Source organism: Pongo abelii, chromosome 14, assembly GCF_028885655.2.
Source record: "Pongo abelii isolate AG06213 chromosome 14, NHGRI_mPonAbe1-v2.0_pri, whole genome shotgun sequence".
Taxonomy (NCBI): Eukaryota; Metazoa; Chordata; class Mammalia; order Primates; family Hominidae; genus Pongo; species Pongo abelii.
Window position 1 is genome coordinate 48,089,520 of NC_071999.2, and position 13,094 is coordinate 48,102,613.

General features: G+C 37.7%; 1 protein-coding gene across 1 annotated transcript in view; it reads left to right on the forward strand.

The window, feature by feature from the left end:
* DNAJC15 (DnaJ heat shock protein family (Hsp40) member C15) overlaps positions 1 to 3,609 on the forward strand; it is a 79,025-nt gene extending 75,416 nt beyond the window's left edge. The window contains 1 exon segment of the mRNA NM_001133819.1: positions 1,849 to 3,609. Within this exon segment, the coding sequence (NP_001127291.1) occupies positions 1,849 to 1,919 (71 nt within the window). The 3' untranslated portion in view covers positions 1,920 to 3,609.
* Positions 3,610 to 13,094: the final 9,485 nt, after the last annotated feature.

Consider the following 13,094-nt stretch of genomic DNA (forward strand, 5'->3'; position numbering starts at 1 on the left):
AATGGCTCTAATTAATGGAACCTAATGTGAATCAAACACTACTTGAAGAGACTGTAAGAATTGTAGTTTTGGGCTGAGGAACTTTTCCAACTATTTAAGAGGTAGAATGAGGGTCGCAAGAACCAGTCCAAAATGTCTACCATGTACATAAATTAAAAGCCCTCTAACTTAGAGTGAGTGGTAGAGAATTCAACATTATTCTGAATAAATTGTCATGTCATTTTTTCCCTCTAACATTGCTATCAATAAGTATAATATTTAATAAGACTTTCTATCATCTGTGCCTTAGATTTTTTTCCAGCTGCTGAGTGAGCATATTATGGCCTATGATTTAAATACCCAGAATGCATATCAATTAAAGGTTATGTTTAAGTTCAATTAATATTTTAATATTTGCTGAGGATATCCAAGACATTGAGGACATCACCCTGATAACTCTAAGAATTTAAACAGCTTACCACATTGATGTTACCTAATTCCTGATTGCTAGATTGTCTTCAAAGATAATCATGAAATCAACATATTTCATAACCAAGTGCTTTAAACTTTTATAAGCTTTCTTTGTAACTCTTATAGCATATTCAAGGACATACTATGATGATATATTCCATAAGTGTTTATAGCAATTCAGATCTTGATATGAAAATGTCAGTTGCATCCTCAAGGGCAAAGAGGTAAATATAGCTTTCTCCAGCATTACCCTTTCTACCACAACACCATGTTTGTTGATCTATTTTCTTTGCTTTCTTTTCCCTTCATAAGTTGGGTGGTATGGTGTCAATAAAAGGCCGGAAAAAAGTCAGGACAATTTACACCAATACTAGCTAGATGCTTTTTGGTTTGTTGTAAGCTACTGAGACCTTATGATATTTTCAGCAGCTATAGATGGTTTGCACTTAAGGGGAGAATACAAAATAAAAAACACAAAGAGACTGGTGAGCTGTAATATGATTGTTAGTCTGAGCATTAAACAATGACAGTATTCAGGACTAGAAGTTAGAAGGTGTATGATGTTTAGCTTTCATGTGACAGTTTGGTGCTAGTATTTTTGTATGTCAAATAGGTTCTGTTTGTGATTTACAATGTTTCTGCATTTGAAATTCACCTGAATTTTCCTCTTGCTGTTTGCATTAGAAAGAATTCATTGCAAAGAACTCTAAAAAAGAACTGAATTAATTTTATTTTTCGCAGTGTAAATCCAAAACTACACTCTGTAAATATTCTAATAGAATCATTTCAGAGAACAAAAAATTTCTTTTGACATTATTTTTATCTCTCATTTATTAATATTAGATCATTTATCTCTATTAAGTAAATAGGTTTTTAGCACTGGATAGTACATAGTTGCCTTTTTAAACATGCATTTCATTTTTGTGACATCATAAGACTTGATTGATACTTTAAAAGACCCCTTGGATTGATTTAGCTTCTTCAAAAAGATACCCGTTTTCACAGATGAATGTGTCTTTAAGAAAAAAAAAAAAAAGTCATGGAAAAGACTGTAATTTTATTTGCCTAACCATCCACTTAATTTTAGAAAATTCTCTGGTCAAATACTTGAAAGGTGAATGTCTGACCAGTGCAATAGTTGAATGTTGTTCAAGTTATTCCTGATTATAATTTTCTTTCATCATTTTTCTCAGAGGTTTTTTTTTATTGTTGATAGTTGTAGGACTTCACTAATCAAGTTTAATTTATACTGTTTTGATTTCTAGTTAGCTTATAAAATAATTTGTCAGAGGATTAATGTGTGAGACAATATCAAAAAAGAGTATTTTTATATTTTGGGGACTTTAAAGTACGTCAATGATGAAGTGTATTTTAATTCATTTTTCTTTGTTCTCTCAGGTGGATCTCCTTATGTAGCAGCCAAAATAAATGAAGCAAAAGACTTGCTAGAAACAACCACCAAACATTGATGCTTAAGGACCACACTGAAGGAAAAAAAAGAGGGGACTTCAAAAAAAAAAAAAAAACAAAGCCCTGCAAAATATTCTAAAACATGGTCTTCTTAATTTTCTATATGGATTGACCACAATCTTATCTTCCACCATTAAGCTGTATCACAATAAAATGTTAATAGTCTTGCTTTTTATTATCTTTTAAAGATCTCCTTAAATTCTATAACTGATCTTTTTTCTTATTTTCTTTGTGACATTCAACATTTTTAAGATTTTTGTTATGTTCTAAATTCCCCCCTACACACACACACACACACACACACACACACACGCAAAAAGTATGATTATCAAGAATGCAATTGGGATTTGTGAGCAATGAGTAGAACTTCTCTTATTGCTTGTATTTGTACCCTCATTGTCTATTTTTTTTTTCAGGGAATTTGGGACTCTGTATAAGGTGTTTTAAATGTCTTGAGAACAAGCACTGGCTGATACCTCTTGGATATATGATCTGAAATGTAATGGAATTTATTAAACGGTGTTTAGTAAAGTAGGGGTTAAGGACTTGTTAAAGAACCCCGCTCTCTCTGAGACCCTATAGCTAAAGCATGAGGACTTGGAGAGCTACTAAAATGATTCAGGTTTACAAAATGAGCCCTGTGAGGGAAGGTTGAGAGAAGTCTGAGGAGTTTGTATTTAATTATAGTCTTCCAGTACTGTATATTTATTCATTACTCATTCTACAAATATTTATTGACCCCTTTTGATGTGCAAGGCACTATCGTGGGTCCCCTGAGAGTTGCAAGTACGAAGCAGTCATGGATCATGAACCAAAGGAACTTACATGTAGAGGAAGGATAAATCACATAAATAGTGAATACTGTTAGATACAGATGATATATTTTAAAAGTTCAAAGGAAGAAAAGAATGCGTTAAACACTGCATGAGAGGAGGAATAAGTGGCATAGAGCTGGGCTTTAAAAAAGAAAAATAATCAGAGATACCATATGATTGGTGAGGTGAGTGTTATTTCTTCTGAGATGAGAATTAGCAGAAATAGATATATCAATTGGAGTGATTAGAGTGCAGGGTTTCTGGAAAGCAAGGTTTGGACAGAGTGGTCATCAAAGGCCAGCCCCGTGACTTACACTGCATTAAATTAATTTCTTAAAACATAGTCCCTGATCATTATCACTTTACTATTCCAAAGGTGAGAGAACAGATTCAGATAGAGTGCCAGCATTATTTCCCAGTATTCCTTTACAAATCTTGGGTTCATTCCAGGTAAACTGAACTACTGCATTTTCTGTATCTTAAAATACTTTTTAGATATCCTAGATGCATCTTTCAACTTCTAGCATTCTGTAGTTTAGGAGTTCTCAACCTTGGCATTGTTGACATGTTAGGCCAAATAATTCTTTTTTTGTGGGAGGTCTCTTGTGCGTTTTAGATGATTAGCAATAATCCCTGACCTGTTATCTACTAAAGACTAGTCGTTTCTCATCAGTTGTGACAACAAAAATGGTTCCAGATATTGCCAAATGCCCTTTAGAGGACAGTAATCGCCCCCAGTTGAGAACCATTTCTGTAAAACTTTAATTACTGTTTTTTCTTTTGGTTTATAAAATAATGATCCTGAATTAAATTGATGGAACCTTATAGTCAATAAAATATGGTTCTTGCTTTAAAGTCCCCATACATGTCCTACTAATTTTCTCATGCTTTAGTGTTTTCATTTTTCTCCTGTTATCCTTGTACCTAAGAATGCCATCCCAATCCCCAGATGTCCACCTGCCCAAAGTCTAGGCATAGTCGAAGGCCAAGCTAAAATGTGTCCCTCTTTTTCTGGTGCATCCAGCAAAAGTAATATGAATTGTCAGCTTTCTGAGAGCAGGCATGGTATCTGTCGTCTTTGGTGTTACATTGGCACCCAATAAATAGTTGTTGAGTGAATGAATAAATTCCCATAGCACTTTCTTCTTCACATGGCACATACCTATAGGGGCTATAGCTTGGTACCTTGTGAAGCAACTCTTGGTGTAACATACCTTATTTCTCATACTAAAATGCAAGAACCTTTAGAGCAAGGATCTTGCCATTCATCTTTGTAACCTCTTTACTCTGGAGCACTTACATTTAGCAGGCATCATAAAGTTTTACGTACTAAGAAAATGTTGCTGTTTTCTGAATACTATGCATCAAAAAATGTTACCACTAATTTGGAAAGCTCTGCTAAGGAGTATTGGGGCACCCTCAGATGCACCTTTTAATTGATGTCATATTTTCCTAATCCATACTTTATTCATGAGAATTTGAGTCACCCCAGCATTAGCTTGGAATTTCCTTAATTCTCATTTTCTTTGCAGGTACCTTGGAGTCAGATCTGGTTTTGAATACTATCTTCCTGTTATGTGATCTTGGGCAGTTACTTAATTTTTTAGTCAATAACCTGTATCTATAAAATAGAGAAAATAATCCTACAAGCCGGGGCCTGTTGTGGGGTGGGGAAGGGGGGAGGGATCGCATTAGGAGATATACCTAATGTAAATAACAAGTTAATGGTGCAGCACCCCAACATAGCACATGTCTACATATGTAACAAACCTGCACGTTGTGCACATGTGCCCTAGAACTTTAATAAAAATTTTTTTAAAATCCTATCGAATAAGGTTATTGTAGAGAATAAGGATGTGTAAAGCATTTAGTCATGTAAACGCTAAAAAATATATAATTTTTACTTCCTTCACTGCCTCATTTAATTAGTTTTATCTTTAATAATACCTTGGATTCAGGGTAAAGTTTCAGTTATGTCCCAGTAATCGTTTATTTTACCCTCGAATCTGCAACTTGGATGGAACATGATGGGGACAGCTCGTCTCTATTTCTTGCAGCATTAACAGGCTGGAGGCACCACTTCTCTGGCCAGCAAGTTGGGCCTGGTTGTTGGCTGAGAGCCTCAGTTCCTTTCTGCATAGGTTCCTCTTTACATAGGCATCTCAACAGGGCTACTAGAGCATCGTCATCATAGCAGCTGTCTTAGAGAGTGGTCCGTCTGAGAGACAAAAATGGAAGCCACCAGATTGTTCTGGGTCTGGAAACTGTCAGGGCATCACTTGTGCCATATTCAGTTGGTCTAAGAATTACAGAGCTTGCCTCGATTCAAAAGGAGAGGATAGAGAGGACTGAAAGAATCAGTGGTCATCTTTAATATGCAGCAGGACAGGTTTGGGATTTTTTTTTTCCCCTTGAGTCTGTGAAGGCATTACTTAAGAACAAAATCAGGCATGTGTAATTGAACTACAGTTACTGGAGTATAAGCTCAGAAAGTTTCAGATAATAAATACAACTACTATTTTTCTGCTGTTATCCTTGTACCTAAGGATGCCATCCTAATCCCCAGATCTCCACAACTATACCTACATAGTAGAAGGCTAAAATGTATCCCTCTTTTTCTGGTGCGTCCAGCAAAAGTAATATGAATTATGAGCTCTCTGAGAGCAGGGATCATACCTGTCTTGTTTATTGTTGCAGTGAACAAGTACAGTTGCAGATATTCAGGAGTAATTATCTAAATGGCAGTATACTTATAAAACTGAATTTTCACCAAGCTACACCCACCCCCCAACTCCTTATTTGTGAAAACTTATTTGAGTGGTTACCTGTCTTCAGTAAAGATTGCACTTGCATATTTGCTGTCATTGCATATTCTGCTTAATTAAGCTCTGTTGGTACTGCAGTTTCTGTGCATTCTTACATCTTAGATGCAATCTGAGGGACTAGGAAGGCCTTTTAAAAATAAAACAATTCAGATTGCAGAGAAAGTGTAAGTCATGGACAGTTAATTAAAGGGGAACATAGAATGCTATTTAGATCTTAGTTGATGGTGCCAGTCTTCAGCATAAAGTCGAAAGTGGAGGGAAGTTTAGTAAGGAAAAAATATGGGGCTTGGAATACATTGTTTAGTCTTCAAAGCACTTTACTTTTTATGAAATGTATTTTAGACATTCAGCAAATATTGAATACTTACTATATCGGGCAGTAAAGATATAAATTCATTCTTAAAATGTGCAAAATGTTCAAAATAAAAAAATACATTCTTAAACAGGAAACTTTTTCCCTCATACTTTTTAATTAACAAGACATATAAGAGTTGCATTAATGGGCTTGCTTATGATTGATCACCCAGCAGCGTCATTAGAAATAATATTTTATTCATGTGCAGAAATCTTTTGGTTGTCCTGGGGAACCTTGAACACAGAAAAGAGTTTTTATTGATAAGGTAATTGAACACACTTGACAATTAGCTTAATATGGTTTAATATCATTTGTGGGAGAAGATGAATCAGCCAGGCTCTTTATATCAAGAATATGCAGTTTCTCTTGACTCAACCAACTTAAGATGAGCTACAGAGACTGCAGTGGAAAGTTAAATATCCAAGTACACCAGCAAGTTTCACACAGTGGGACCATGCTGTCCTCTGGCACCCTGTACCTCGCCCAACAGTCATCAACTAGATAAAGGCTCCTGGCTGCAAGGAGGATTTGATGGGAATGAGTAAATGTGTCAGCCTAGTCCCTCCCTTCTAATGGAAAAGCAACCCAAAGAGCAAATCCTACTAATGGCTGGATCAGTATCATCTACTTAGCAAAAACATTCCATGAATTATGAGTCAAAATTTTATTTATGGTGGCATTACACACATTAAGAGATTAGGACTTTGGTAGCATAATTTATTAGCTGGAAAAGTTGAGAAGGTTCTCTGGACTCATTTTTATAGGTGGAACCTAAGTGATCTGGATCATTGCCCACCAACAAAATTGCTGGGCATGGCGGACAAAGAAAATGTTCCTTCTAATGATTTTTTATGAGCTGAGTAGCTATTGTTCCCAGCTGAGTGCTCTTTTCCTCTTTATTGTTGCTGAGCAAAAGAATTTATAAAAAGCTCTTTCTTTTGTATTAAAAACCCTGCTCAATTGAAATGCAAGTTCATTAAGTAATGTTCATTTCTCTTCCTGCCATAATAACCCTTTCCCTCTCTGTTCGATTCAACAGTGTCTAGCAGCACTGGTCCAAATTTTAAGTCTGAACAGACTATATTACATAGATGTAGAGAAATAGATATTCAATCTTCAGCATTAAGAGGGAGCTTAATTTCACACGGGTAGAATATGATCACTCAGGCTAGATGTTGAGCATAAATTTCAAATTAGTATCTCAACTTAGCGGGGGGAATCAACAGTGGCAAGCTTCAATTATGACAGGATAAAAATCACATAGAGATGTTGGTTCAATATGGACATCTTAACTATAATGCTGATAGCCAATAATTAGAATAAGTTCATTTTAAGAAAAGCATTAATAATATTAGCTAACGTTTAGTACCTGTGCCAAACATTCTACCTGTGCTACCTTGATTTTCATAGCTAGCCTAAGAGGTACTATTATGTATCCCCATCTTACAGGTTAAGAAACAGGCTCAGAGGAGTTAAGGATCTTTTCCAAGATTACATAGCCAGTAAGTGGTGGGACTAGGAACCAAATTCAGATTCTGAAACACATGCTGTTTATATTATATTGCACTCATTCTAAATATGTGGGAATCAGAATGAAGGGGCTTGTATGACTTTTGGCTCATTCTTTCATGCATGTGACCTGGGGTTATAAATGTGAAATTAGGTTTATGAAAGGATCCAGTGTCATTGTGCATCATGGGCAAGGAGTACCTAATCTCTTTAATTCTTCCCTGGAAGCTTATGATGTCCATCCAAGTGCACATAGCAAAAGTTCTGTTGTAAAGTTTAGCAGAGTGACTTTCTTTGACTCAGAGTGATGACGGAGGAAGCTTTGATAAGATTTTGTCTGAAATGTTCATGGACAAGAGCTTTCAAGGAGAACATCCAGAGCAAGGTTCTGAAGACAGCTCATGAAAGTGAAGCAGCAGACGTTGCACAAGAAATGAAGAGATAGCTCAATGTATTAAAGATGAAAACAAGAAGACTGAATTTATTGAAAGGAGCAGAGAGGCAATGAAAACAAGACAACTGAAATGAGGTAACTTGCAGCAATTGAAAGGAATTTCAGTACTTTTATAGAATTTTTAAAAATTGTTTCCTGCTATTTATTTTCAATTTTGAACAGGGTTATTTGTCCATGCCATACTATTTTTGCCAAATTCCAAAATTCTGTATAGTTCTATAGTTGTCTGGTGGAGTCAATGGAACTTTAGTTACCAGTCTAAGAATGTGTCTTTGAGATTGTCCAGTTGATTCTCTATTTCCAGTAGCTGTAATAAATGGTGAAAAGGTTTCTGACTCCCGGAGAAAGTTTCTAACTCCTTATGACTAATATTCATAACAGACTTGTGAGTTCCTTGAACATGGATACACCTATATTCAAGAGTGTATTCCAAAGCTAACTCAGTGATCTTTCCATTTATCTATTCTTGGATTAGTGGTGCCTTTGCTCTTTCCTTCTGTAAATGTGAATAGTTAAGAGTTGACTGCAGAAGTGTTTACACTTTGGCTTCCATGCCTCTGGAATGTTTGTGCTTTGGTGGTGAGATGTGAGACTATATTTGCATAGTCTGCATCTCTCAGGCTGCCCCAGAATGTTGTATGGTGCAGTGCTGAAGAAAGCAGCAGGTACACACAGAAATGCAGCCTTTCCTGGTTAACCCTGCTTGGATCTGAGTTACACTTTGTTTCCTGACTTCTTGGGACTTAGGTAATCAGTTTGCCTTCTACTCTATCCCATTTTGTACTCGCTTACATACTACATTCTTGTTTGGGCTTTCCTTTCTTCTTGTAAGCAGAGATTTTTTAAAGCCAATATGTGAAAATACAAATACAATACAATTAAATAAATAAAATGCTGTTGTGTTTGTTTTGCTTTAAAATTGTAAAGGATAAACAATAAGATAGTTTTATCTATGTGGTTTTCCCAATGCAGTTAAAATAAAATTTAACCTGCCAAAATTGAATTTACACTCAATTTTTCTGTTGTATAACCCTTGAAGAACACCTCGTGTGTTATATAACTTCATCTACATTGTGAACTCTTTTATTTATTAAAAGTCTATGTTAGTCTTTCATTTTTTCTACACTTCCCTTCACTTCCTCATGAGATGCTCAGCCCAGTTGTCCCTCAGGACACAGTATCGATTGGTTCACTTTTAAAAGCAGCTATTAGAAACCCAAATCATAGACATGTGAATTTTCTCAGAAGCCATTATTGAAACTTGGATTTTAACCTCTCATACCAAAATAAAGAAGGGAAAAAATAGAAATCAGCCCAACAATACTTTTAAATTGATTTTTATATTTATCTTGTAATGCAAATACCAAAGAAAAGTGCCTGGTTCCTTGGTTTATTTACTTACATCTTGCCTCTGTTATCTTCATATCAATTTTTGGCCTTAGCACTTTTGACTCCATAAAGAACTCTAAACACAGGCAATGGTAATAGAAATGCTGACACATCTGAACTGTCAGGCCCAGAATATATTATTGAATATGACTGCACGAATGCCTGGAACCTATACTTAGCGTAAAGAATAAGGCCGCTGTTTTCAACTTCCAACAGGAGGAGAGTACAGACATATGTGCCCTCTGTTTCCCCTCTCTGCCTCTTTCATTGTCTTTCCCCTATGTGTGCATGCAGGCAGGCACACACATACAAACACATCCTGCCCCATGAAGTGGTCACATCTTAATATCTACTAAGGCCAGTTAGACATTCTGTGGGCCGAGTGTATGTTGCAGTTGCTTAACTGGCCTAAAGGTCTCATGATGTCATGGGCACTATTGAGTAATCTGTTTCCAAATCTGTAGAAGGAGGAGGACTGGTAGTGTTGGGCTTACATAGAATAAAGGGCCTGTCTACCATAAAACAGGAGCTTGGATTTGTTTTTTCAGAAGATGAATATGTTTTTCACAGCAGTCTAGTGAATTAAGAACAATACACAGAATCCCACAGCGAGTGTGTTCTATTTGACTCTGTTGATGGGATTTATGTATGGAACAACAATTTTCTGTATAGACATAATTGAATACATATTACCATGATCTGAAACCATGCAAGAATATGTGTGGTGTGTGGGAAACCCGAAAACAGATACAACTGATGAAATTATTAGTTTACACTTTTTACTCAAAATATTTATGAAGCAGCTATTCCCTACATATGCTCTATGTAGAAATGCAGAGACAAGTAGATGATTATAATGTGTCACCATCTCTTTTTTGGACTGATTTTTTTTTTTTAAGACGGAGTTTTGCTCTTGTTGACCAGGCTGGAGTGCAATGGCACAATCTTGGCTTACGGCAACCGCCACCTCCTGGGTTCAAGTGATTCTCCTGCCTCAGCCTCTCGAGTAGCTGGGATTACATGGACTGAATTTTTAATAGAGCAGGAATGCCAAAAGGGAAGTCCCTCAGATCTGGTGTGTGGCTCAATAATGCCCTTAGTTCCATGCAGCTTCTTCCCTTAGGGCTCTGAGTAAAGTCTCTGGTGTCAGAAGGTGTGGGGGTCTCTTGTATTTAATAATATCAAGGGAGTACAGTGTTTTCCCTCAAAGCCTGGCCAGCAGTTACTCCTGGAGAAAGACGAACAATCTGGCTGACAAATGTGTCACCCATGTAAACTGACCAGAAATATCTGGAGCCATGAACACCTAGTGGGGTCAGCGATAGGCCAGGCAGTAATTGCTCAGTGCCTCGTTCACTAGCAGCAGTGGGAACTGCCGTAGTGTAAATTGGTTTTAGGGGCCAAATTGATCAGCCAAAAGAGGCTTAGAGATTTTTGGTGTTCGGGTTACTGATGAGGGTTCTGACTTTCTGGATCACATGATGAAATGCATGGCAATTGACTCTGTTGTCCTCTAGGTTTTGTGTCTCCCAACCCTCATCAGCAACCGTTTCTTGTTCTTGAGGCTGCTTAGCCTAAGAAATTTTGGTCTTTGCTGTCTGGGAGTTACAAATCCACAATAGCAGTGAAAGCTTTTCTTTCTCCCTCATCTTTTGTCCTTTCCTACTTTTGGCCTTTTTTCCCTTTTGCACTAGTTACACTTGCATCCATCTGCTAGACACCCACAGCATCAGGGTGCTGGGGCGTGGTTCCTGCTGGGCAGTCAAGGAGCTGTGGGTCTGCGACCCAGCTCCCCAAGCTGCCTCACCTTGTTTTCCCCTTCTGAAATACCACTCACCGGCCGGGCGCGGTGGCTCACGCCTGTAATCCCAGCACTTTGGGAGGCCGAGGTGGGTGGATCATGAGGTCAGGAGATCGAGATCATCCTGGCTAACATGGTGAAACCCCATCTCTACTAAAAATACAAAAAATTAGCCAGCGTGGTGGCGGGCGCCTGTAGTGCCAGCTACTCCGGAGATGGAGGCGGGAGAATGGCGTGAACCCGGGAGGCGGAGCTTGCAGTGAGCCGAGATCGCGCCACTGCACTCCAGCCTGGGCAACAGAGCAAGACTCCGTCTCAAAAAAAAAAAAAAAGAAAGAAAGAAATACCACTCACCTAGCTGCCCACAGAGAGAGACAGTGAGACTAACGAGAAGGGCATAGGGAGTAATGAGAAGAAATGCACAGCGTGTTCTGGACTCCTCAAAGAGACGTGTTTGTTCAAGGCATTATTAATATTTTTGCAAGGCACAGTAACATTGATTTTTTCATCCAAGAACCATTTTGCATTTGCACAGAGTAGCCACTAGAGTGTTGAACCATTTTCTTTTATACATGGAGGAAGTGGCTCATCCTCGGCCTAAGAGCACCAAATTTGAGTTGGCATTTTTTATTTCCAGTTCCAGGCATGAATCTTTGCTCCATTTTGCAGGTAGCTGGAAAATCTTATTTGTTTAAATCCACGTTGGGTAATACTGCATCATTTTAAGTTTTCTATCTGGAGCCCGGTATAGGAGTTCACCAATGCCAAGCACGGACTCTGTGCATAGAATGCCTTGTATAGGCTCCATGCTGCAAGCCTCCCACACTGATGGATTTAAATTTTTATTTTACATCCCAGCCAATCAGGTGTCTGACTATAACTTGAAGCCAGTTAGTATTTTTCACAGAGCCAGGTGCAAAGCTGCCAGGTAACATCTGCAAGTGACTTGCATTGCTCTAATGGGATCTGCATATGTTCAGCTCTGTATGAAGATGTTTTTCACTTGACATGAAGTCATCTTTGGTCTTGTTCTCCCTCGACTCCATTAAGCAGACACACCTACGTGTGTTGCCAATTTGATCCACTTTCAAAGGAGGATGGTGCCTAGTGTTTCTTTTCATGATCTAATATTTATGCTGATGCCTCTTGGAAAACTGTATCTACCCATCCAAAGTGCTTTGAGAGGGGAGGAGGTGTAGCAACACATCTATCAGTTACTATCAAGGCATTTTCTGATAATATGTGGTCCAACCTAAATTATCCAATAAAGATTTACTTGAGGACTTTGTAAATTTCTTTTAAAAAATATATCTGATGGAGGCAATTTTTTTTCTCAAAGAACATACCTGAGTTCCTATAACTCTGAGGAACAAAGACATGGGTTCTAGTCTCCTAGTTTGCAGCTAACGAGCTATGTGACTAGGCAGGACAGCCTTTGCTGAGCCACTTGCATTAGGTGCTCACTGATGGCCATAGGACCTGTCGAAGGAGCACACCTTTCCAAGTCACACTGACCTAAGTTTGAATCCCTGACCCACTCTGTTAGCACAGTCATCTTGTGGAAGTTTTGTAACCTCTTTTGGATTCCTGACCCATGAAATGGGTATAATAATACATACCTCAGAGGGTTATTTGGAGAGTTTAATGATTTCATATAGACATGCCTGCTTAGTGCCTGTACATGATAGCTTTTCAAAAACTGCTCATCTTCACAGCCTATCTTTTTTACTCCACTGCTTTTATTTTATTTCAAGTACTATACAAATATTCCGAGTGGATTTTTAAAAGAATGGATAACTACCAGTATTTCCAACATCCTAACCTCAACTATATTCTTTTTTTCTGGGGTCTTTTCTAGTACATATTCACATAAAGCCTTGGGAATTGATCTTATAGGAAACGCCTGTAGGCAAATATGCTCATCTCTAGATTGGAAATTGAACCAAAGTATTTTACAACAACACTGTGGCTAAATAAGAATACGTGTTTAACAGCTGAAAACGTCATCCAAGAGCATTTAGAGGAA